The 23,113-nt window shown below is 40.1% G+C and overlaps 2 protein-coding genes across 2 annotated transcripts in view; both read left to right on the forward strand.

Moving 5' to 3' along the window:
• hibch (3-hydroxyisobutyryl-CoA hydrolase) overlaps positions 1–5,204 on the forward strand; it is a 36,458-nt gene extending 31,254 nt beyond the window's left edge. Inside the window, exons 11-14 of the mRNA XM_042001425.1 lie at positions 616–697; positions 1,621–1,740; positions 1,927–1,960; positions 4,459–5,204. Of these exons, the coding sequence (XP_041857359.1) occupies positions 616–697; positions 1,621–1,740; positions 1,927–1,960; positions 4,459–4,574 (352 nt within the window). The 3' untranslated portion in view covers positions 4,575–5,204. The remainder of the gene's footprint in view (positions 1–615; positions 698–1,620; positions 1,741–1,926; positions 1,961–4,458) is intronic.
• A 10,051-nt stretch (positions 5,205–15,255) lies between these two features.
• Positions 15,256–18,716, forward strand: mstnb (myostatin b). Its single transcript, XM_042001426.1, has 3 exons — positions 15,256–15,783; positions 16,060–16,430; positions 17,194–18,716. The coding sequence occupies exons 1-3, from the start codon at positions 15,405–15,407 to the stop codon at positions 17,572–17,574; spliced, it is 1,131 nt and encodes a 376-aa protein (XP_041857360.1). The 5' UTR covers positions 15,256–15,404; the 3' UTR covers positions 17,575–18,716.
• The last annotated feature ends 4,397 nt before the right edge of the window (positions 18,717–23,113 follow it).

Here is a 23,113-nt window from a genome sequence, read left to right on the forward strand (position 1 = left end):
GGTTCAGGGGTGTGTTTATGGGAATTTTTAGTATCCTTCCAGAATCACGTGAGGTCAGGAGACCTGACTCATAATCTTTGTTTTAATTCATCCCAAAGGTTTTTATAATCTGGATGAGTGCAAGATGATCTGTGCCTACCACTCAAGTTCCTCCACACCAAACTCAGGCGTCCATGTCTTTATGGTCCTTGCTTGGAACAGCTGATTGCAATGATTTGGGGGAGTGTCCCAATACTTTTGGCAGTGTAATATATTTTGATTTTAAAGACTACATATAGAATAGTTTAAAATGTAGCTCAGAAAGAAGGATCAGAATAGAAAGGGATTTTTTTCAAATGATTGTCAACCTTGTTCACTAGCTGTGATCTGTCACCCTAAAATCATTCACTCCTACTGGAAAGTGAATCCTGAAGATGGAGCAGAATTTGCCCCAAACAGACAGACTCTAGCTGTTAGTAGATGAGTACAGCAAACCTCGTGGGAATTCAGTGTTTTTTATACTTTTATACTATAGCTCCAGGAGGCTTACCGTATATACATTATACCTGCAAAATGTATAGAAGATCCGACTTTTCTTTTGAGTTCTGAACGTGTCTTTTCCCCCTCTTTCATCAGGCTGTTCAGCTCCAGCAGTGTGGAGGGAATCATGCAGAACCTGAAAGCAGATGGTTCAGAGTTTGCTAGGAAACAAGCTGAGGTATGTCCTTGAACTGCAGCTGAGATCAAAATCACTGTGAGAATGAATGTGTCCTCTAAGTGGAGTAATGGTTAAGAAAACTGTTACCACTGTTCAGAGACATGCTGACCTTTTCTGTTTCTGCTTTTCAGCTGTGTGTAACACACATCAGCATGCATGTTGGCCACAGCAGTTTGTCAGTAATTAGTAGTTAACTCAGTCTAAGTAGTTAATGGATTTAGGCTGACTCCCTCCACTGGGGTTTCACAGCTCTTAGCAAACCCTGGTGATGGCCTTCATCACTTTTACATTAATGACTTTAAAACTCTGCGTCTGACTTCTACATGTGTGCTTACGTGGAAATCAGCTGGAATCTGCCAAGTTCAGACCAGTCAGCACACTGTCTGGTTTTGGTGACAGTCAGTAAGGGCTGTCGCTCTTCACCGGCTCTTTGGAAGCACTTAATTGATCTGATTAGTTTGTTTATGTTGATTACAAGCAATTGCTTACAGTCACCTGCAGCTATTTTGCAGATGGCTCCGGATAAATCTCTCACTGTGTAGACCAGCTAGATAAAACCTGGAGAAGAAGACGTATAAACTTCTCACTCAGCCATTTCCCTGTTTGGATGACTGCTAGTTATCTGTTAGATTTTCAGCAAACAGATTACTTTCCTGCATCATTTTAAGTTATGACGGTATTATCCGGAGCCTAAGAGGGTCAGCTGAATCATTAAATATTTATAAACACCCACTTCCTCGGTTACTCTACGCCACTTCCTGCCTTTTACGCTGATGTCCTTAGATGAGTTTTACTGCTTTTCTATATTCTCACTGACCATGACTGAAACCGATCTAAAAGTAAACAAAGCAGTCTTTTAGCATCATTCAGTTTAATACCTGAGTGTCTTTGACTAATGCATTTACTGGAATCCCTTCTTATAGACCTTGTCCAAAATGTCGCCTACGTCCCTGAAGATCACATACAGGCAGCTGCAGGCGGGTGCGACCCTGAGCCTGCAGGACGTGTTGGTGATGGAGTATCGCCTGACTCAGGCCTGCATGGTAAAGACCAACAACCTTCCAGTCATCTATCATGGGCACCAGTTTGATCACATTTTAGATGGAATTGTTGAAATTTGACTCATTATTGCTGCATTAACATGCTAATTTAAAATTGATGTTTTTTAGAATAAAATATTGATGAAGTCATCTGCATCACAAAGTAAAATTGTTTCTGTTGTATTGCAGAGAGGCTGTGATTTCTATGAGGGGGTGCGAGCTGGTAAGTGACAGTGACAAAAAGCCAAATATAATGTACAGCCCCAATTCTGAAAAAGTGGAGTGCTGTGTGAAATGTAAATAAAAACAGAATGCAATGATTAGCAAATCTCATCAACCCACACGAAACTGAGACATTTTATCGTTTCATGGAGAAAATGAATCATTTTGAATCTGATGGCAGCAACCCATCTGTTAGATGAGGGGAAACAAAGGGCTGGAAGTGTAATTGGTACAAATCAAAAACAACTGGAGGAGGTAATTATCAACAGGACAGTAACATGACTGGATTTTAAAGGAGCGTTTCAGAGAGGCAGCGTCTCAGATGTAAAGATGGGCAGAGGTTCAGCAGTCTGAGGTAAATTATGCCTAAAATTTATGGAACTTCATACAAATTTTTCTCAACATAAAACTTTGAAGATTTTGGAGATTGTACCATCTACAGTGTATAATACCATCAAAAGATTCAGAAAACTAAGAGGAATCTTTTGCTAACTGGTCTAAACTGGATGTTGGTGATCTTGGGGTCCTCAAGCAGCACTGCATTGAAACCAGACATGATTCTCTACTGGAAACCACTGCATGGACTCAGGAAGACTTCCAGAAATCACTGTCTGTGAACACAGTTCACCCTGAAATCCACAAATGCAGGTTAAAGCTCCATCATGCAAAGAAGAAACCAGATGTGAACAGGATCCAGAAACAGCACCGTCTTCTCTGGACCAAAGCTCATTTAAATGGTCTGAGGCAAAGTGGAAAACTGTTCTTTGGTGAGTTGAGTGAAAATGTGAAATTCTTTCTGGAAAGCATGGACGGCGTGTCCTGCAGACTAAAGAGGAGAGGGAGCATCCAGCTTGTTATCAGTGGACAGGTGAAAAGCTGCATCTCTGATGGGATGGGGCTGCATTAGTGCCTATGACGTGGGCAGCTTCCACATCTGTGAAGCTCCATCAATGCTGAAAAGTACATGGAGGTTTTAGAGCAACATCTGCTCCATCCAGACAACGTCTCTTTTAGGGAAGGTCTTGCAGGTTTCAGCAAGACGATGCTGAACCACATCCTGCATCCATCACAGCAGCATGGCTTCACAGGAGAAGAGTCCAGCTGCTGAACTGGCCTGCCTGCAGTCCAGACCTTTCACCAGTACACAACATCTGGAGCATCATGGAAGCAGAAATCCAGCAACCAGGTCCAGGACTATAGAGCAGCTAGAATCCTGCATCAGACCAGAATGGGACAACATTCCTCTCCTAAAACTCCAGCAACTGGTCTCCTCACTTCCCAGATGTTTACAGACATGTTAGAAGAAGAGATGCTACACCATGCGAAACATCACCCAGGAACTACTTTTTACAACAACTGCAACTATTTGTGTCACTGCCATCAGATTCAAAATGAGCTCATATTTTCCATAAAAAGAAAAAATGTGGTTTTTGTTCTACTGGGAATAAAATATAAGTTGATAAGATTTGTAAGTTAATTTATTTTTATTTTTATTTTACTTTATTTAAATTTCAAATAAAGTCAACTCTTCTGAAACTAGGGTTGTAAAATGCAATTAAAAAAATGAAAGGATCAATAAATAAAACTGCTTCTGCTGGTACGCAGACAGTATGGAGGACCAAAACTGACAAAATTAAAAATAAATGTTGGAAAATAAATTTTGCTCAATAATCAAATTAATGTGCCAATAAATTATACAGAAAATCAAAAAATAGTTTTTCTAACCTATGAAGAAACCTATAAAACATGGCACAAATTAAAATTTTCTTTTGTAATTTTCAACTGTTTTAAATTTACTTTGTGTTAATATTCATATTAAACTAAATAAATATGCTTGGAAAATAAATAAAGGAAGAAAATGCAAGATTGGAAATAATGAGGACATAATTATAACTATGATTTAAAAATGTGTCAATAAATAAATAAATAAAATTTTAGATTAAATAAAATACAGAAATAAATAATTTTGGAAATAAGAAAATGTAAAAGGAAAATAATGCAGAAATAAAGACAAAAATAAGGGAGGAAAAATGAAAAATATTATCAAATCAATAAATAAAATGAACTGAATTGAAGTAAATAAATCAGAATATTAACACAAAGTAAAATTAAAACAGTTGAAAATGACAAAATAAATATAAATTTGTGTCATATTTAATAGGATTAACGATTATTACATTTTTATTTTTTTATTTTTTTTGTTTGTTTTTTGTTTTTTTTTGTATAATTTATTGGCACATTCATTTGTTTATTGAACCATTTTCATATTTCTGCATTTATTTTTAATTTTGGCCGTTTCAGTCCTCCATAATATGGAGTATGAGTTGGACTGTAAAGGATTATGACTCAGTAATTGAGTCGTTAGCTGCTGAGTTTCGTCTGCGGGCATCACCCTACGTCAGTATATGACTGGTTGCCAGTAAATGTTACCAGATATAATTAGCAAAGGTTCTTCTCAGCCAAGGTTTCATCATCATTTAAGTCCCTGCTTATTTTCAGTGCTGGTTGATAAAGACCAGAATCCGAAGTGGAAGCCAGCAACGCTGGAGGAGGTGTCCGACCAGAGCGTGGACCAGTGCTTTTCCTCACTGGGAGAGAAGGATCTGACTTTCTGATGCTTGTCAGCCTGCAGCTGCTTCCCACCTTCAAGCACACACCGCTCAGCTTGTCTAAACAGCCACTTCCTGTGCTCTCATCCTTTCATGGTCAGTCCTTTCAGAGGACAGAGATGCTGCTAACACACACACACACACACAGGCCGTATACTGAAACAAACTGAGTCTGTGCTGTTAGGGTAGCGTTAGGGTAGCATGCTAACATCATCTGATTTTTGTGATGTTTTACAGAGAAAAATAAATAAATAACTGAACTGTTTTTCTGATTCGTGGTTCAAAGTCAGCCTGGTCATCTACAGTGTTTGGTGGAAGTGGAGTTGTTTTCATGTGTTGCACAATAACAACTCTGTTATGCTGCAGACTGAAGGAAACTACAGCAACATTAACAGGAGGACATGAGAGGGGGAAATGATCTCACCGCTAAGTGCTTCATTACATTTCTCGTGGGTGTTTGTTGATGTGACACAGATTATTTTAATTTTTATTTCAGTAATGTCCTTCGATGCAGATTACAGATTGTCCTGTTTTTGTTTCCTGTCTTTTTTCCCTTCAAGTGCTATCTGTAATTGTTTTTATTGATTTCATGAGTTTTGAATCAATTAAAAGACAAATACAGTTTTAATAAACTTATATGTAATATTATTTGTTTTTGTGTTTAAATGTTTGTAATGGCCTTTATATTTGCTCAGTAGGAGTCAAATCACCACCCTCAACATTATGTTTGCATTATTAATGACCAACCAGAGTCAGATGAAGCATCAGTGCTGGAGCAGATGGCAATGAAGAAGAGCTGCTTACATAAATAAGATCCTACGGGTTCTTGTTAAATGCAGAAACCCCTCAGATGCACCAAGATCAGTGCAGTTAAATTTCCCATATGATTACAGATAAAATTAAATGTGGGAAAATATTAAATAAAATGACAAATATATAAAAAAAAATTAAATAAATATATAAAAACAAAAATCAAGTAAAAAGAAAGAAAAAAACAAATCCTAGAGTAAAATAAAATACAGCTCTATAATGAATTATTAATAATTATTGAACAATTCATAAAAATAAATATAAAAATAGTTAATGAAATACATTATTATATAAAAACTAAATATATCAGGTAAAGAAAAAAATCTAGAGTACAATAAAATGCAGTTAAATAATAAATGGTGTATAACAAATGGATTTTTAAATAACATTTTTAAAAGTACTGAAGGGCAAAAAGGCACCAAGAGGTTAAAAGGTTGAATTATTTTATGAGCTGCAGGGTGTCCTTGTAAACTGATAAAAGTGCTCTACAAAGAAGACATGTTGGAGTGTTTTCTCTGAATATTTCACTTTACCTGTCATGTGTTGTCGTGTGTGGACAATCTGAGCCCAGAAGACTCATTTTTTTCAGGCTTCATCAGCTTTGGGCTCAGTGAGCCGACAGGATGACCTCCACATACTTCAGACTATAAACTATCACAAACAAACAGAGCAGACTGTTTCTGTTGGCGTCACAGATAAACCTTCCTGGTTTATGACTTTGCTGCTCAAACAAAGGCAGTTAATCCTTTTGTTTGTCCTCCACGTCAATGAACTCTTGAGCCACCGTGTGCTCAACTCATATCCTCGTCTTTGTTTGACACGTCTTTCAATGCAAACAATGCTGAGTTCAAATATGCACCTGGACTGCATAAAACTTCTATATGAGTTGTTCCAAAGCAATCAGAAGAAACATTTCATCGATTAAAGGCATAACTTTGATTTATTGGCATCAGTTTTGACACACATCGTACATACAGTCTGCATGAATGAGGGTTATACCGAAGGGATACGCAAAAATTCACTCATTTAAGGTTGTTTCATGGTAAATATTCACAGGCTGACAGGGCTGCTACTCTTATTTGGCAACAGATAAATCCTGGAATAAGTGCAGTTGGATTCTTCCCTCATTTAAAGGGTTAAATCCCTTGTGCTTCTCTTCATAAAGTCAATTTTTTCTGCTCCAGCTCCACCACTCTGTAGCTGCTGTGGGGATGGGAAACTCCTCTGATCACTGACCTCAGAGTTACCTGGAAAAGCTCGGGCGTTTTCAGGCCAGTGGTACAGCCTTGAATTACACTAATACCCCACTTTAAACATCTTTCTCGAGTCACTTCCCAAATGTGGAGCAAAAGATTAGCAGTGCTCGAAGGCTGCAGAGAGGGAGTTAAGTCAAACAGAAAAAGAAGCAGCTGTTGGCTGCAGTTTCTCAGACGTCATGATGTGATGCTTTTCTGTCAGAGAATGGGCATATGTGGAGTTTGGGCTGTTGGTTAAATAAAGCAAACTGAACCAGGTCATCCTGAGTTTGAAGAATAAGCAACTATCAACAAGAACATGATTGAAAGTAAAAAAAAATATCAATTAAACCACTTATGGGCATTGCAACCTACCAGAGTCCTGCACATCAGGTAATCTGACCCGGTAATGAATGAGTCCCATGAAATGACAGGGTGTGTCCTCGTCCTAACGAGTGCAAGCTTTAAAGCTAAATGATTTTCAAACGGAAGCATCACATGGAAGACACGGATGTTTGAATGAAGACTGCTGTTCTTGGTTGTCTGAAGATATCTAAGATACTGCTTTTCATCTGGATAAACACGTGTCAGAGTTTGAATAAAGATCAGTTGTTAACACAATATGTAAATTTAAATCTTATTCATATATGACACACATTAACACTTTTCATTTGAAGCAGGTGGGCCAGCTCTTGATTACAGTAAAATCAGCATGTAAGATAACCAAGAACTGGTAGTTTACACACTGCCAGTCCGTGAGCTGATGCAAACCTTCACAGCAAACAGCTTTCAGCACAACATTAAAACTTGAGCTTTTCCCACTTTATCTGAAGCAAAGCTAATTAGCATCCAGATGAGAGTTAGACATACAGTGAGAACAATCCCATAAAGACCCCGAGACATGCATCTGTCCACACGGGTCAGTGCAAATTAGATTTCACATATTTATAGATGTGTTTTATAGTTTCTTCTTACATTTCTTTAAACATTTCTTTCTGTTATCAACCATTCAACCTGTAACCTAAAAAAATACAATTTGTAAACTGTAGCTTTGAAATGCCAATAACAAGATGATGGACTTCTATTTAAGAGACATCTGCTGTGGCTGTTCCTCCTAATAAAATGTGATTACATGTGGATTTTATTGGTCTCGGGCAGTTTACAAACGTTTCCTGGAGTCTAACGGAGAAGGCAAGCGGTGACAGTATCCTCCCACTTCCTTTTATGGCTTATCAGCTAATGTTTACTGCTGCTTCAGTTATTTTATCACTACAACAGTATTCAGAGCTGCTGTCACTGCAAATAGTTTAAGTCTTTACGGGTAAAATGGCAATGCGACTTGTCATTCTGATAATCCCATGGACGGTGAGTGTATCTCGCATGACTTTCTTTCTTCTGAGTCCCTTTTCTGTAGCATCACCTTCCATATAACCAGACCTGTGTGACGCCTACTTGGAAATTAAAAAATGGGAAGCATCTTCACTGAAAACAACAATCCAGGTTGCTGTGGCAACTAGGGATCTCACCATTTGATTTCACAAATAATGGCAGTATTAAACGGCATGATCAATTAGTCATAATCAACCATCAACATCATCACTTTCCATAAAGGATTCTGTCTGAACCACAACAGCAGATCAGCAAAACCCGCACACAGAAGAAAATCTAAATATATAATGAGGTTTGTGCTGCTTTGTTTTCGTTCCGTGAGCTGAAGAAGAGGCGTGTCGGAGTGGGACAGTAGAGCAGAGTTATTCCCTCCAAACAAACTGATTAAATCATTTTTGTCAGATTTTCTTTTAAACGGAAAAGAAACAAGATCACGGTGTCGTTGTGGAGGACGGCTCAGCAGCCTGTAAAACAAGACATATGAAAGGAAATACTTTCAATATGTTTTACTACCTGCAGGATAACCAGTCTTCTAAATGCTCGTAGCTGGGTTAAATGTTTACCTAACATAACAGAAATGTTATCGTGTCATTTGCAGTTTTGTAATTGTGTGTGACTCCGGTTGGATTTACAGCACAACGGGATGAGTTAGTTCACTGAATGGCACACTATGCAGATGATATTTCTCTATTCAAACATAATCACCTCGATGTGAAGTCGATGCCTTTTTAGTCTTTAGTGTTAAGCGGCCTGCAGGAAAAAATCGTGTTTAATTCCAGATATGTGGTCTTGTTTCTTTATTTCCACTGGTCCAGTATTATTTATCAAACCGCAGCAAATATGCTAAAGTACGGCTGGAAGTCAAAGCTAGCTACATGTCTTTGTTTCTAAATTCTCGACTCATTTTAAAAAGAAATGTTCAAAACCGTTTTTATAATGTAGTTTTCAGAAGGAAGCCTCCCAAGTCCAGGTGGAGGTCCTGTTGCCCTTCCATCTGTTTTCTCTGAGAAAAATCCAGAGTCAATTTGTAGGATTTATTTATCCTTTATAGAGCAGAGGGATTTAGGTAGAATTAGACTTCTTGACTACTTTACTTTGTTGTTATATTATTTAGTCATGTTGGCATCAAAAGATAGAAATAAATAAAACTTATAAGGAGTACTGATTTAATTTTATTCTACACATTTATAGTGTCCTGAAATCAATAAACTCGTGATAATCGTGATTATTTCACTCACAATAATTGTATCAAGAAAATTTAAAATCCTGACATCCCTCGTACCAACCGGTACATTTGGCAGTCTGATGCTACACACACACACACACATATATATATATATATGTGTGTGTGTGTGTGTGTGTGTAGGAAGGATGTTGGACATATGGTTGTGTTTCATATATATTCAGGTTTAACCTGTTTAAGTTGGAGTTAGTAGTAGTTTGGCTCACCTATCAGGAAACCCACTTCACTAAACTTAGAGCACTCCACCCTGAGAAAGCAGGAGTCGGGCTGAACTAATCAAAGCACTTCACCCAGTCCCACTGAAAAATATAACACCTTCAATAAGTCACATGTTGGACCTAAAAAAAAAAAGACATTTTCAAGTTCTGTATCTCTGCATTGCTTCTACAGGTCAGGTGGCAGTTTTTCTCAGTTAGACATTACAATGACACAAAGTGGATTAAAGTGGGGCTACAACTTATAGCCAAATGATTATCTGTTGTTTCATATTCTGGCTCCACTTATGAGTCAGATCTTTTTCAAATGTCTGTCAGTCCTTTCTCATGCTCTGGTTTCTTTATGGCTACGAGACCCATGGGTCCTCCAAAGAGCCAAACACTGTCCAAGTTCCTAAAAGGAGAGGAAATGCATCATTTGGATCCATTTTGAGGATTCAGCTTGTTAGATGGAGGGCAGTGATCAAGGCCAGCCAATGGCAGTGAAATAAGCAGAGCTCTTGGGAGGCCATTAAGAGACAACTTCAGGCAACTGATCCTTTTGTCTGACCAGAGGAAGTTGGACTGATAGTTGTGTTTCTGACCTGGTGATACCAAGTAGGCTAAGGGCTTCAAGTGAGCGCCTTCAACAAATGAAGGGATCTATTAATAACATTTTCCGTAAGAGGAGACAATCTTGGCCTGGGGACTGCAACAGTGGACAGGATAGATTTTCACTGGCATGGAGGAACATCGTGGTTCCAGGCAATATCTGATAGGATTTCTTGCTTTGCGCTATGAGTCGGGTCACGGAGAGCCAGCATCCACTAAGATGGTACAAATATGGACTGAGAAAGATGATATCCAAGAGAAGACGCTGCTCCACAGCAAGGCCTCAGCTCTGATACAGATAATCACAGAGACGTAGATGGGATCAGAGTGCTTTGGTCAGTTTGAAGGAGGGTTTTAGGCGCAAATCCAAGAATAATCCAATCCAGAAATAGGTCAAAACTGAATTACTGACAGCTCATTCTCACTCCCGCTCATCACAGATTCATTCTGAATGATTCATTCGGCCATGTGCAGACCTGCAGATATCAAGGTCCAAGCAGTGCGATACCACTTCCTGTGTCATGGCACGTCACATTCAATGTAGGGGATGTCGCTGTAGCGGCTGTCAACCTCCACCCACTGCTGCACGGCCCGGGTCACGATCTCCTCTGAGAGTTTCTGGGCGTACTCGAGCAGCACCGGGTTCACCTGAGGGGAGCTCTCCACTGAGCCTGTCTCTGAGTAAACCAGGTAGGCCTTTTCGCCCCTCATGACCTTGCTTCTGCCTTCCAACTTCTCTGAGTTTGCGTTTTGAGAAGCGAGGTCGTTCCTCTTGGATTTGACACACCCCATTCTCTGGAGGATATAGCATTGATTCACTTAGGGTGGGAGATGTACCGGAGTCTGGTCAAATGTTCAGCTCATGCATCAACATAGTTATTTCTGAGCTGCTATCTTCCACTATCATCCATCCATGACTGTGTGTCAACATGTGTAATGATAAAGGGGGTTACAATATCGATCTAGAGGGCGTTGAGAGGTGAGTGGCTAGGAGGTCCATCCCTGTGTAGCTCTGACTGTACCGGTGCAAACAGTCCATCTTGTTTGGTGACAAAAACTCATCCCTTCTTCAGCTGTGAAGAGATAAAAAAGAGTGGAATGAGATACAGGGAGATAAACAACTTCAGTGATTTATTTTTCAGGCGTAGCCTTAAAACACCAGATGGCAGGAAGTGTGGAGAGGGCTGTCAACTATTTCCACAGTGTGCCGACTCTGTGACCTTGTCTCTGGCAGCTGGCTCCAGGTCAAGGCCCCGGCATGGCCCTTCTCACCTCTACAGGGTCATTTTAAAAAAATAAAATAAAATCTCTCCTCCTCTCCAATTGTTACTCATGCATCCCCCGCCCCTCCCACCTCTACCTCAGAGTGTTTTATGACTCAATCCCTCGCCCCTATTTTGTTCGACATGACACAGGGACGTTTGTGTCTTGCTTGAGTGGACTGATGCTGCAGCTTTGTAAGCCTGTGTCTCCCATCTGCTCCACTAACCGAGCCTTTACAGCCTGATTCACTGTGACAGCTCCTCGTCTGGGACTACAGGCCTTGCTGCACAGCAGACATGTGCTCCATTCAGAAAGCATGCTGTAGTCCACACAACATGCAGGCCATGAATCATTTATTCAGAGTGGGGAGTCTCCCTGTGAGTAAAACAACATTTGGAGGTTCAGACTTAAACCTTGGATGCTGTCACGAAATCCTCTTCCACCGCTCACACTTTGTTAATAAGCTTAACTGGTTTTAAAGGTGTCTTTATATTTGCGTGCACCAATTTGTGAGATGAGGTCAGAAACATGGGCTCTGGATTAAACTGACTTCTTTGAACACAGTGTGTGAAGCTGCTCTGCAGATTTCTCTGCAAACACATCACTGATAAAATGTTCACAACAACATCTGATGCAGAAAAGATTTACGTACTTTGAGGCAGAAGGGTCCGATTTTCCCCCATTCTAGCAAGAAGAGATCCGGCCACAGAAGAGATATCCCAAGGTCGTTTAAGTGAATAACAATCTGGACATCATGTGGTGTCGCCCCGCTGCCTTCAGCTCCTCAAACGGAGATCTCACAAACAAAATTATCTCCCAAGTTCCTGCCGCTCTTCGATGCTTTTATTAGGAGAGATGAAGCACTCCGATAATCTCTGATGGAGGTTTTTGAAAAGAAAAATAAAATAAAACATAAAAACGAGGACGATGATAGTAGAAATAATCCAATCCAGGTGGACCCTCCAGCAGACGGTTTCACTGCAGCTTTACACGTCGGCTTCACCGACGTGAGCTCCGCAGCTCAGAAGGAAACAGAGGTCTGGTCTGGTCTGACTTCAGTAAAGACTCTTCACAGCGATTAGAGCCGAGCCGAAGCTGCAGCGAGTCCGGCCGCAGCGCACCGACAGCGGCTGTGCAGCGGCACGGAGCAACGGCGCCACCTGCCGGCCGTCCGGAGGAACAACGGCAGAAAATATCAGCGCCGAGAGAAGGAAGCAAGGAAGGAAGGACTTACTCACTTACTTACTTACTTAAATAAAAATAAATAAATAAAATAAATAAATAAATAAAATAAAAAACAGCCAATAATATTTTTCTTTATTTTTTTTACTTTATTTTTAACAGGTTTTGCAACATAAATTTAACAATCAGTAGAAAAGAAATACAAGAAGTATAAAGTAAACACAGGAACAGATGGGAGTGGTTACAGGGGGAAAAAAGAAAAGAAAAGAGGGAATTTTAAATAAGCAAACAAATATAAAGGAATTGGGTCGTTGCATCACATTGTGAATGTGTTTCTTTGCATTACCTAAAAGGGTGGATTTTTGTTCACTACTGTCCTGTTTTCATCCAAGTCTGTCTTTTAGATGTATTCTCATGGCAGGACAAGTTGTGACTGCATGTGTAAAATGTTTCCTCTGTGACACCTGTATGAACATATACATGGGTTGTTATTACATATAAATAGTCATACATTAGTACCTCCACTGATGCAACTACATCTACCATTGTATTTATATTCCCACTACTTTCAAAGGTGCATACTTCTCCAATATGGGTATTTACACCAGAATGAAGTTCACAGGTGTCTGTAAATGTGTTTCTGTATTGAAAGAGTTTGATGAGATGCGTCTTATTGTTCAGACAGGTCATCCAGAGAGGTTGTTCATTTCAGGCAACAGTATGTAAACCAATGATATTTTTCATCAACACTTTACCTCAGTTAATTCTGTATTTTATTACTTTAATAACTGTTGCAAAAACTCTTATACATCATTGATCTGTTTTGAGCCAAGTTTTTTTTTCAGTGTTTCTTCGACATTAACTTTGCAGCATCATCATATCATATCTTTTATAAGTTTTACATCCTCTTCATAAAATGTAAATAGTGTGGACAGACAAACATTATCGCCCACATGGGCTGCTGGTGAGGCAATGTTGTATATATGCTGCATAATGACATGGCAGTGTTGATACAGAACATCATATGAAGTAAATTTCTCGTTGCTTTCACTTGCAATTGGACTTTTGAGGTTTACTAACATGTAAATTTACATTGAATATTTGTTGGAATCTGACAGCCTGTGGGTAGCACCTGGGGGGCCATTCAGATTTTAGCGGTGTCCCATGCCCACTAGGAATGGGTCGAGTTTGGCCCCATCTTTAGGTGCTGTATCTTGCCTACATTTAGTCCTTGTTGGAATGGTTAACTTTGCAAGTTTAAAGCTCTCTCTGAAGAAACCTAACTGGTATCTATTAAATGTGTTATTTAATTCCAGCAGTTTAGAAGAGAGCTATACTACTTAAAAGGTAGTTTAAAGCTGGGGTTGGTGATTTAACAGGAAAGTAGGATTTACATAGACTTCCTTTAAATATGGCAGAACAACCACAAATTGCAAACAGCCTGATGAGAGAGACAGAATGCTCGTGTTCAGCAGAGATGTTCTAATTATGCCACTTTCAATCATTTACTGCAGACTCATGCAGGTGCGAGTGTGGGAAATGAAATCAAGCAACTTTACAGAAATACTGGGTCTAAAAATTTTAATGTTAAAATGTGACTTTGAAGATCCCATAGATGAACGGACGGACGGACGGACGGACGGACGGACGGACGGATAGATAGATAGATAGATAGATAGATAGATAGATAGATAGATAGATAGATAGATAGATAGATAGATAGATAGATAGATAGATAGATAGATAGATAGATAGATAGATAGATAGATAGATAGATGATTTGCCCATACTCAGCTCAAGATGGAAATTAGCCTTGCACATAATCTTGCATGTTTACATGTACATGTTATTTAATATATATTAAGCCTATTTATAAATAAATAAATACAAATGCAAATGTTTCCTTCTCCAGTAGACAGAAATATTAAGGTAAATGTACCTAACCCATTTTTATAACACACAACTCACAACAGAAGATTCCAAATATGTTCACATTATCAGTCATTGTTATTATTATTTTTATTATTATTATTATTAAGAAGAAGAAGAAGAAAAAGAAAAGAAGAGGAAGAAGATGATAACGCCTCTGATGTGTGGCGTGTTAGTTGCCACGTGATGGCGCTATGTAGATGAGACGATGGATGGATGGACAAGCCCCAACTACTTTTATGTTATTTTATTCTTAATTGTTTGAAGAAAAACCATCATATTTCCAATTGTGTTTATGAGAACCAATAATACGCATTTTATTTAATCTCAGTAGCCAATAATTCGTTTCATTAACATTAAATAAGAAATAAATTACAGCCTTTAATATTACAACTCCAGTTTCTCCCAAGCTGGCTCTTATTCATCAGAGCAGAAACAGCTGCACCTTTCGTCACAGAGACATGCAAACACAGATATCTGATATTCAGAGGGAAATGCGTGTTAAAAAAATATCAGGATTTGTTTTCCAGTTTTAATGCAAACTGCATTTTATCACTTCTAATTTATTTCCTACGTTTGGATGACAGAAAACCCTGACTGGTCTGTGCCCCCCGTGTGCAATGGGTGTAAGAAGGGAGTGGATCCATCTGTGTACAAGCTCAGCACATGCCCTCAGCTACCGTGCCTCCGTGGTTTGACAGCGAAAAAAAAAGTTTTTTTTTTTTGTCAGTCGGTTAAAACTCATTGTTGCCTGTCCAGCCAATCATAGTTTTTGACGACACAAAAGAGGCTAAAGTTGGAGTATAAAAAGGTGCGCGCTAATAAACTATGATGTCTATCAGTAGCTCATTTATACAACCACAGTTCACCACGAACGCTCTTCAGGGGATCCGATTTTAATTCTTCTGAACCAAAAAAAAAAAAAAAAAAGGAAGAAAAAAAGAAAATAAAATAAAAACCTCTTCACACCTTGGAGACAATGCATCTGTCTCAGATTGCGCTGTGTCTCAGCTTGCTGACTGCTTTGGGTCCAGTTGTTCTGAGTGATCAAGAAACGCACCAGCCACCCTCCACCGCCAGTCCCGCGGACACGGAGCAGTGCGCGACCTGCGACGTCCGGCAGCAGATTAAAACCATGCGCTTAAACGCTATCAAGTCCCAAATCCTGAGCAAGCTGAGAATGAAGGAAGCTCCCAACATCAGCCGCGACATCGTCAAGCAGCTCCTGCCCAAAGCGCCGCCGCTGCAGCAGCTTCTCGACCAGTACGACGTACTGGGAGATGACAACAAGGACGTGGTCATGGAAGAGGACGACGAACACGCAACAACAGAGACTATAATGATGATGGCTACTGAACGTAAGTTGAGATTTTCTTTGCGTTTTTGCACTTTTACGCACGAGTCAGAGCGCACAGAAGGTTTCCCAGAGGTTTAATTTGGACTCGAAGCTCATGTTTACATATGTTCATGGTAAATATGTGTATTTACAAATGTTATCAGGTTTTAAAATGAGGTATCAGACGTTACTTTGTGCGTCTTGTAACGTTTTTATCAACTTTTACAATCCAACAGCGGGATACTATTCATAAATGTCAGTTTTACAATAATTTTTTCCACCATTTTTTGTACTACAGCCGAGTCCATCGTCCAGGTGGATGGAGAGCCAAAGTGCTGCTTTTTTTCTTTTGCACCAAAGTTTCAAGCCAGCCGCGTAGTTCGAGCGCAGCTGTGGGTGCATCTGCGGCCGGCGGACGAGGCAACCACCGTGTTCCTGCAAATCTCCCGCTTGATGCCGGTCACAGACGGGAGCAGACACATACGAATCCGCTCCCTGAAAATCGACGTGAACGCCGGGGTCAGCTCTTGGCAAAGCATTGACGTCAAACAAGTGCTGTCTGTGTGGCTGCGGCAACCGGAGACCAACTGGGGCATCGAGATCAAAGCATTTGATTCGAGGGGGAAAGATTTAGCCGTGACCGCAGCGGAGCGAGGAGAGGATGGACTGGTGAGTCAAGATTTTTATTTATTTTTTTTTTATTAGAGATAATGGTTTATTTTATATTTATATATATATATATATATATATATATATATATATATATATATATATATATATATATATATAATTTCTAAGGCTGAGAGTGAAACTTTGTAGGATTTACTGTACAAAGTGTTATGGAAACTCCAGAGGTTTTATTAGTGGCAGAGGCTTTGCAGAACCAGCAGGTGGTAAAACATTCCAGCATTTCAAGATATAAAAGACTTTTGAGAGCTGTTAATCAACACAGACACCATGTAGACACACACCTGCATTTGGACAAATGCCCAGCCCACATAACCTTAAATCTTGTTGCTTGATTGCATAAAATTTCACCCGTTCCACATTCCTTAAAAGTATTCGGTGTGACTGTGCAAATCAGAGTAATTGCCTGAAGACACATCCACACACACACACCCACACACACATAGCTACTATCGATGGCAAACACACATCAAGCAGCTCCAACGCTGTCACCAGACTCTCTGGTAATTAGAAAACCTAGACAGCTGTGGGTAACCAACCATTGGCTGATTTAATTTCTCCATAACTCAAAGTTTCATAATATTATCGTGCCATGTTTTAAAACCAGCTGCCAGAGTGCTGGACTGAAAAATGAAAAGCTGGATGCTGTCAATTGGGAACTTTCTTTCTTTCTTTCTTTCTTTCTTTCTTTCTTTCTTTCTTTCTTTTAAACCAGCTGTTTTCAAAGTCTTCTCTGTCCTTTCAGCAACCGTTCATGGAGGTGAAGATCTCAGAGGGCCCCAAGCGAGCCAGGAGAGACTCAGGCCTGGACTGCGATGAGAACTCTCCAGAGTCCCGGTGCTGCCGCTACCCTCTCACAGTGGACTTTGAAGACTTTGGCTGGGACTGGATTATTGCCCCAAAGCGCTACAAGGCCAACTATTGCTCTGGAGAGTGCGAGTACATGCACTTACAGAAGTACCCTCACACCCACCTGGTGAACAAGGCGAACCCAAGAGGGACTGCAGGTCCCTGCTGTACCCCTACCAAGATGTCACCCATCAACATGCTCTACTTTAACGACAAAGAGCAGATCATCTACGGCAAGATCCCATCCATGGTGGTGGACCGTTGCGGATGCTCCTGAGTTGAGACAGAGACCCCGTCTTGAAATGGGGGTGGCCAGAGGGGCTGACCACAGTCTGGTCCCCCCCACCCAAACTTCAGACTTTCTGACACAACCAATCCACCAGCTCCAGTGCTTTCCTGCAGACCACAGTGCAATAGAACCAGAGTAGAGGCCATAAACAGCTGCAGCTTCCTGCAGGGCAGTGCTTCCACCACTTCTCTTTCCTCCAGTCACATCTTAGCCATCCAGGCTTGAAGCCAGATGGATGCAGGAACACAAAAACATACACGAACTAAAATATGTTGGGCTTTGGAGTGAATGTAGACAGAAATGATCAAAGCTATCAAAAAAAAAATGTTTTTGGTTTCCATTTGTCTTAGTTTTCTGCACTCTATCCATTTAGACCAACATGCTGGCTGATACTCCATCTACTCCACTACTCTCCAGTCATAATCCAAGATACATGCTATTACACACTTTTTGCAATGCTTGCTACGTTTGTGATAATCATCTTTTCAGTTATGTTTTCAGAGAATCCTCAAGGACTTTTTGAGAGGGGCTTGGAAAACAGTTTGAGACTCGTAAGAGTGACGTTTCACCCTGGTCAAATGTTCATGGGAGTGACAAGAGGTAGACAGCAAAACCTTGAATCACCATTACCACAGCAGCACCCCAGACACATCTACAACACTCATTCTGAAATTCATCCGTCCCGTGATGAGTTCTTTTCTTTTACAGACCGCACTACCACATCCGACTCAATCCTCCAAAACTGCCTGACCTGCACGACACACTTGAATTATCCTGATTGTAAATTCACCTTACTGGATAGAAGGACTTGAACTGAAGGCACAGTGAATGCAGCCTACAGATGAAAATGTGTTTAAGACAGAGAAAACAGATTGAGATATATGAATGTTGAGATCATGCTTAAATCTCTGTCTTACAAACAACACAGTTTGCACTATGGCACACCAATAGGAAGAATTGGTTGCTACAAAAGTTGTAAAAACTGATTTTGATATGTTTGCTAATTTGTATTGTATACATATGCAATTGTTTCCATTAGGAGTTGTCTTTCTAAGCCACTGATGGTAAATGTATAAAACCACAATGTAGCAAGATAAAAAAGATGTAATACAGCGATTCTATATACTTGTTTTAACAAATAAAGTCTCTAGCTTGTTTGTGGAGTTGTTTCTTTCAACAGCTTTATGTTTGCAATGCATCATTTAGGTATAATAATCACATCATTTTAAGATAGAATCATCGTATGGCAAAGAAATAATCCCAAACTTGACACATAATTTTAAGAAAAATGTTTAAAAGAAGGGAAACTGGGCATGCTTTTGTCCCCAAAAGCAGAGAGGCGCTCGCTGCTGTTGTGCTGACTCACAGATCACATCCAATCTTATGATCACAACACTGGAGCCTCATTTCACTCTTCAGCAGCTGAGAATCTTTATGTCTTCAACACATGGTGTAAACTGATCGTCTCCGCGGGTTCCGCTGTGTGCAGAAGATTGATTCATACGCTCTCTATCTACCTGATTACACCTGCACACTTCCATCACCATGAGCCTTTTTTTATCACAAGTCAGCCCAGTTTCCCTGACTTTGCTTTTTCTTTTCTTTTTTTTCCCCCAGTGAGGGGATGTTGAAAGTATTGCAGTCTAATGAGAGGATGTGAACTGTGGTGCGCTCTGACAGCATGACCTATTCGACTGACGGCCTCATTGAGGCCTGACTTCCGCCCAGTAGAGGGCGAATTGAGCACTGCCCGTGAGAGCCACTTCCTTTCCTGCTGAGAGCTGGAAAACTGCCACAAAAATCGGCCACTGCACAGAACAGACCCGGGTGGAGTGATTCTACAGAGCCTCTTTTCCCCCCACGAGGGGGAGGGATAGTAGATTCTGCACTTTTCTGTTTACTGGTGGCAGAAAAGTGAACAGAAGATCAGAAGTGACGGTTGAATAAAAGATTTGATGTGAGCATGAGTGATGCCAGCAGAAACAGCTCAGTCTGGACATTTCACCAGTTTACTATCCACACGTGTCCTGCTACAGCTATGCTGTTTCCATCTGCAGTCTGACATGGGCATGAACTTTTAATGAGTCTCCAACAGCCTCCAACTGTTTACTCTCACAATATTACTAATGACGCATATTTTTAAAATTAGCCACTTGATGCAATAACATCATTGCTCCTGGGTCACATGTATAAATCCCAATTAAATTTGTTTCCACAGTTCTCCAGAACCAGTATTCTAATCCAGCAGGTGCCTGTTAGAGCACAGAGAAAAAGAAAGAGAAGACCAGTAAAACATGGTGAAAAATCAGCCTCTTCCACAGCAAGCATGCCTCTAAGCCGCCGACAACAGTCTGAGCTGTTCCGTTCAGCCTTGCGGCTGCTTGTTGGGAGCAGACAGCAGCTGCTGTCTGGTGCTCCTGAACAGGAGTAGGGAAACATTTAGCCTGAGCATCCTCACATCTGTCAAGAGCTGGACCCTGGAGGACTGTATCCGCCAGCGACATTCCACCTCTGACAGGTGAGGAAGTCAGAGCGAGAGAAGGGGAAGAAGGATGTTAGGGGGTAAGGGAGTAGTCCAAGGCAGCTGGAGACACCGTTATTGGACTGGATTCCTGTTGTGTAAAGTTAATAGAAAGTTAAACGACAGAGCATGAATTCCTCCTCAAGTCTTCATAAATGATCAATAATGACGCATAACACAACTGATCAAGTTTGCTAGTAATGTAAAAGTGGATTGATACATCATCTATCTGTTTTTATATATTTTTATACTATTAATGAAATCTGGCTTCATATTTAAAGTATTTAGATTTGTGGTAGAATATCACAGAAACACATTAACTTAAACTTTAACTGAAATGCCTTTAACTTGACTTATAACTGTAACTCATATATTTAATAAATAATTTTTACAGGAACAACAGACTGTGAAATCCTGGGTACTCACGGTGTGGTTAAATATAATCATTACATTAGCTTTGCCAATATCAAGCGTAGAATCAGCGTTCCTTTATGTGCTCCTACACCCTTTTATACAAATTCACATTTAATGCAAGCTTAATATAAATTTAAAGAACTTGCTAAAGAATTAATTCTGTTATACAGGAATTGCACACCTTGCAAAGTTAAGTGAATAAAATTATGTAAACTCACCATCTTCTTTATCAGGTCCCCCTGCTCAACTTCCTGTTAACACAAGTATCTAATCACCCAATAACATGGCAGCAACTCAACACATCTACTCATGTAGACGTGGTGAAGACGGCATGCTGAAGTTGAAACTGAGCATCAGAATGAGGAAAAAAAAGGAGATTTAAGTGACCTTGAACGTTGCATGGTTGTTGGTCTGAGTGTTTCAGAAACTGTTGATTTACTGGGATTTTCACACACAACCATCTCCAGGGTTTACAGAGAATGGTCTGCAGAAGAGAAAAGATCCAGTGAGCAGCAGTTGTCTGGACCAGAATGTCTTGGTGTTTGGAGATGATAGAAAGGTAACAGGAAGTCCAATCAGCACTGGTTCCAACCAAGATCTGCAGAACATCATCTCTGAACACACAACACGTCCAGCCTTGAAGCAGATGGGCCACAGCAGCAGAAGACACACCGGGTGTCTCCTGTCAACTAAGAACAGGAAACTGAAGCTACAATTCACACACACTCACCAACACTGGACAATAGAAGATGGAGAAACGTTGCTGGTCTGATGAGTCTCCATTTCAGCTCCACACTCAGATGCTCGGCTCAGAATTTGGTGGAAATATGAAAACATGGATCCATCCTGCCTTGGATCAACGCTTCAGGCTGCTGCTGGTGTAATGGTGGGGGGAGATTTTCTTGGCCCACTTTGGGCCCCTTAGTACCAACATGGCCTGGTTTAACCACCACAGCCTACCTGAGTATTGTTGCTGACCATGTCCATCCCTTTATGACCACAGTGGAGCATCTTCTGATGCTACTTCCAGCAGGATAATGCACCATGTCACAAAGCTCAGATCATCTCCACCTGCTTTCTAGAACATGACGATGAGTTCACTGGACTCCAACGGCCTCCACAGCCACCAGATCTCAGTCCAGTAGAGCAGCTTTGGGATGTGGTGGAACGGGAGATTCTCATCATGGATGCAGCCGAGAAACCTGCAGCAACTGTGTGATGCTGTCATGTCAATATGGAGAAAACCTCTGAGGAAGGTTTCTACCACCTTGTTCAATCTAAGTCTCCCAAGATTTAAGACAGTTCTGGAGGAAAAAGGGATCCAACCTGGGTGGACCTGATAAAATGGCAGGTAAGTGTATCTAAATTTTGCTGCTCAATTTTAAGTGAAAAAGAATCCATGACTTCTTTGATTGGATTTTATTATCTTGAACATCTTTTTTCCTACATAAAAATGTTTTGAGTTCTTCTCTCACTACCTTTACATCTATGCTTATCAGAGCTGTCATCTATTTAATTACTGTGGCCAAAACATGAACAATAAAGATGTTATCATGATGTCACTATATTGCTATCAAAAACTAATTCATCTTTTATTGTCTCCATTTGTTTTTGGTGATTATATTTTACTCAAAATAGAGGGTAAGGAACTATGAAAAGTGCATAAAAAATCTCAAGGCAATTAATTATGTTCAATTATATCTATTGTGATCTTACCTCCATGGTGTATCATCAACACAATATTGATATTACTTTTTGTTTTTAAAAACATCTTCTATACTAATAAATTGAAACACATATAACTATGCATGCATGCATAAAAACACATGAACTATAACCCAAGAGATTAAAAAGTGCAACAACAGCAAGATAGAAACAACTGAAGGAACTTTGAGGTTTCCATTTAAGACTAAAATGATTAATCAGAGGAATGTAGAAATGACACCACCACTATGACCTTATAAATGGTGCAATGACCCCTAAAATCTGCCACAACAAACTTCTGCTTATTTAGGTCCACATTGGCTGAAAAAACAACCTTGACCAGGAGACTGGAGGCTTACATCAGGTTCAGCTCTGCAACGGCTGCGTTACTGATTTTCAGGACAGCAAATTTCACCTGGATAACCTGGACAGGAACAGGAAGGTTCATCACCCAGAAATTAACACCTAGTTTCACAGCAATTTGTGTCACAAATTCCACGATAAAGTTAAAAATCATACTGACTGAATGGTGGATCTGTGGCAGCAGCTTTAATATTCACTGAAGTATTACATTCAGATCATTTAGATATTTAATTTCTCTGTTTAAATGATGACACATGGTTTAAGTATTAATACAATGTTTATTTTGTCTTTTGTGATAGTTTAATCAACAATACGGACTAGAGCTTTGGAGCAGTTTTGTTACTACAGCCAATGTTTGAATTCCTCCAACAGCAATGTCCTGGAAAGGGAATGTAGGTGGACAGACTAAAGAGGCTTGCCAGGTGCACTCCGAAGACATCTGCAAACTAGACCATCTGGAGAAGTGTTTCTGCTGACAGATCACTCAGCTCTTGTAAAACCCTTCCTCAACATGAGGAGAAGACA

Source organism: Melanotaenia boesemani, chromosome 12, assembly GCF_017639745.1.
Source record: "Melanotaenia boesemani isolate fMelBoe1 chromosome 12, fMelBoe1.pri, whole genome shotgun sequence".
Classification (NCBI taxonomy): domain Eukaryota; kingdom Metazoa; phylum Chordata; class Actinopteri; order Atheriniformes; family Melanotaeniidae; genus Melanotaenia; species Melanotaenia boesemani.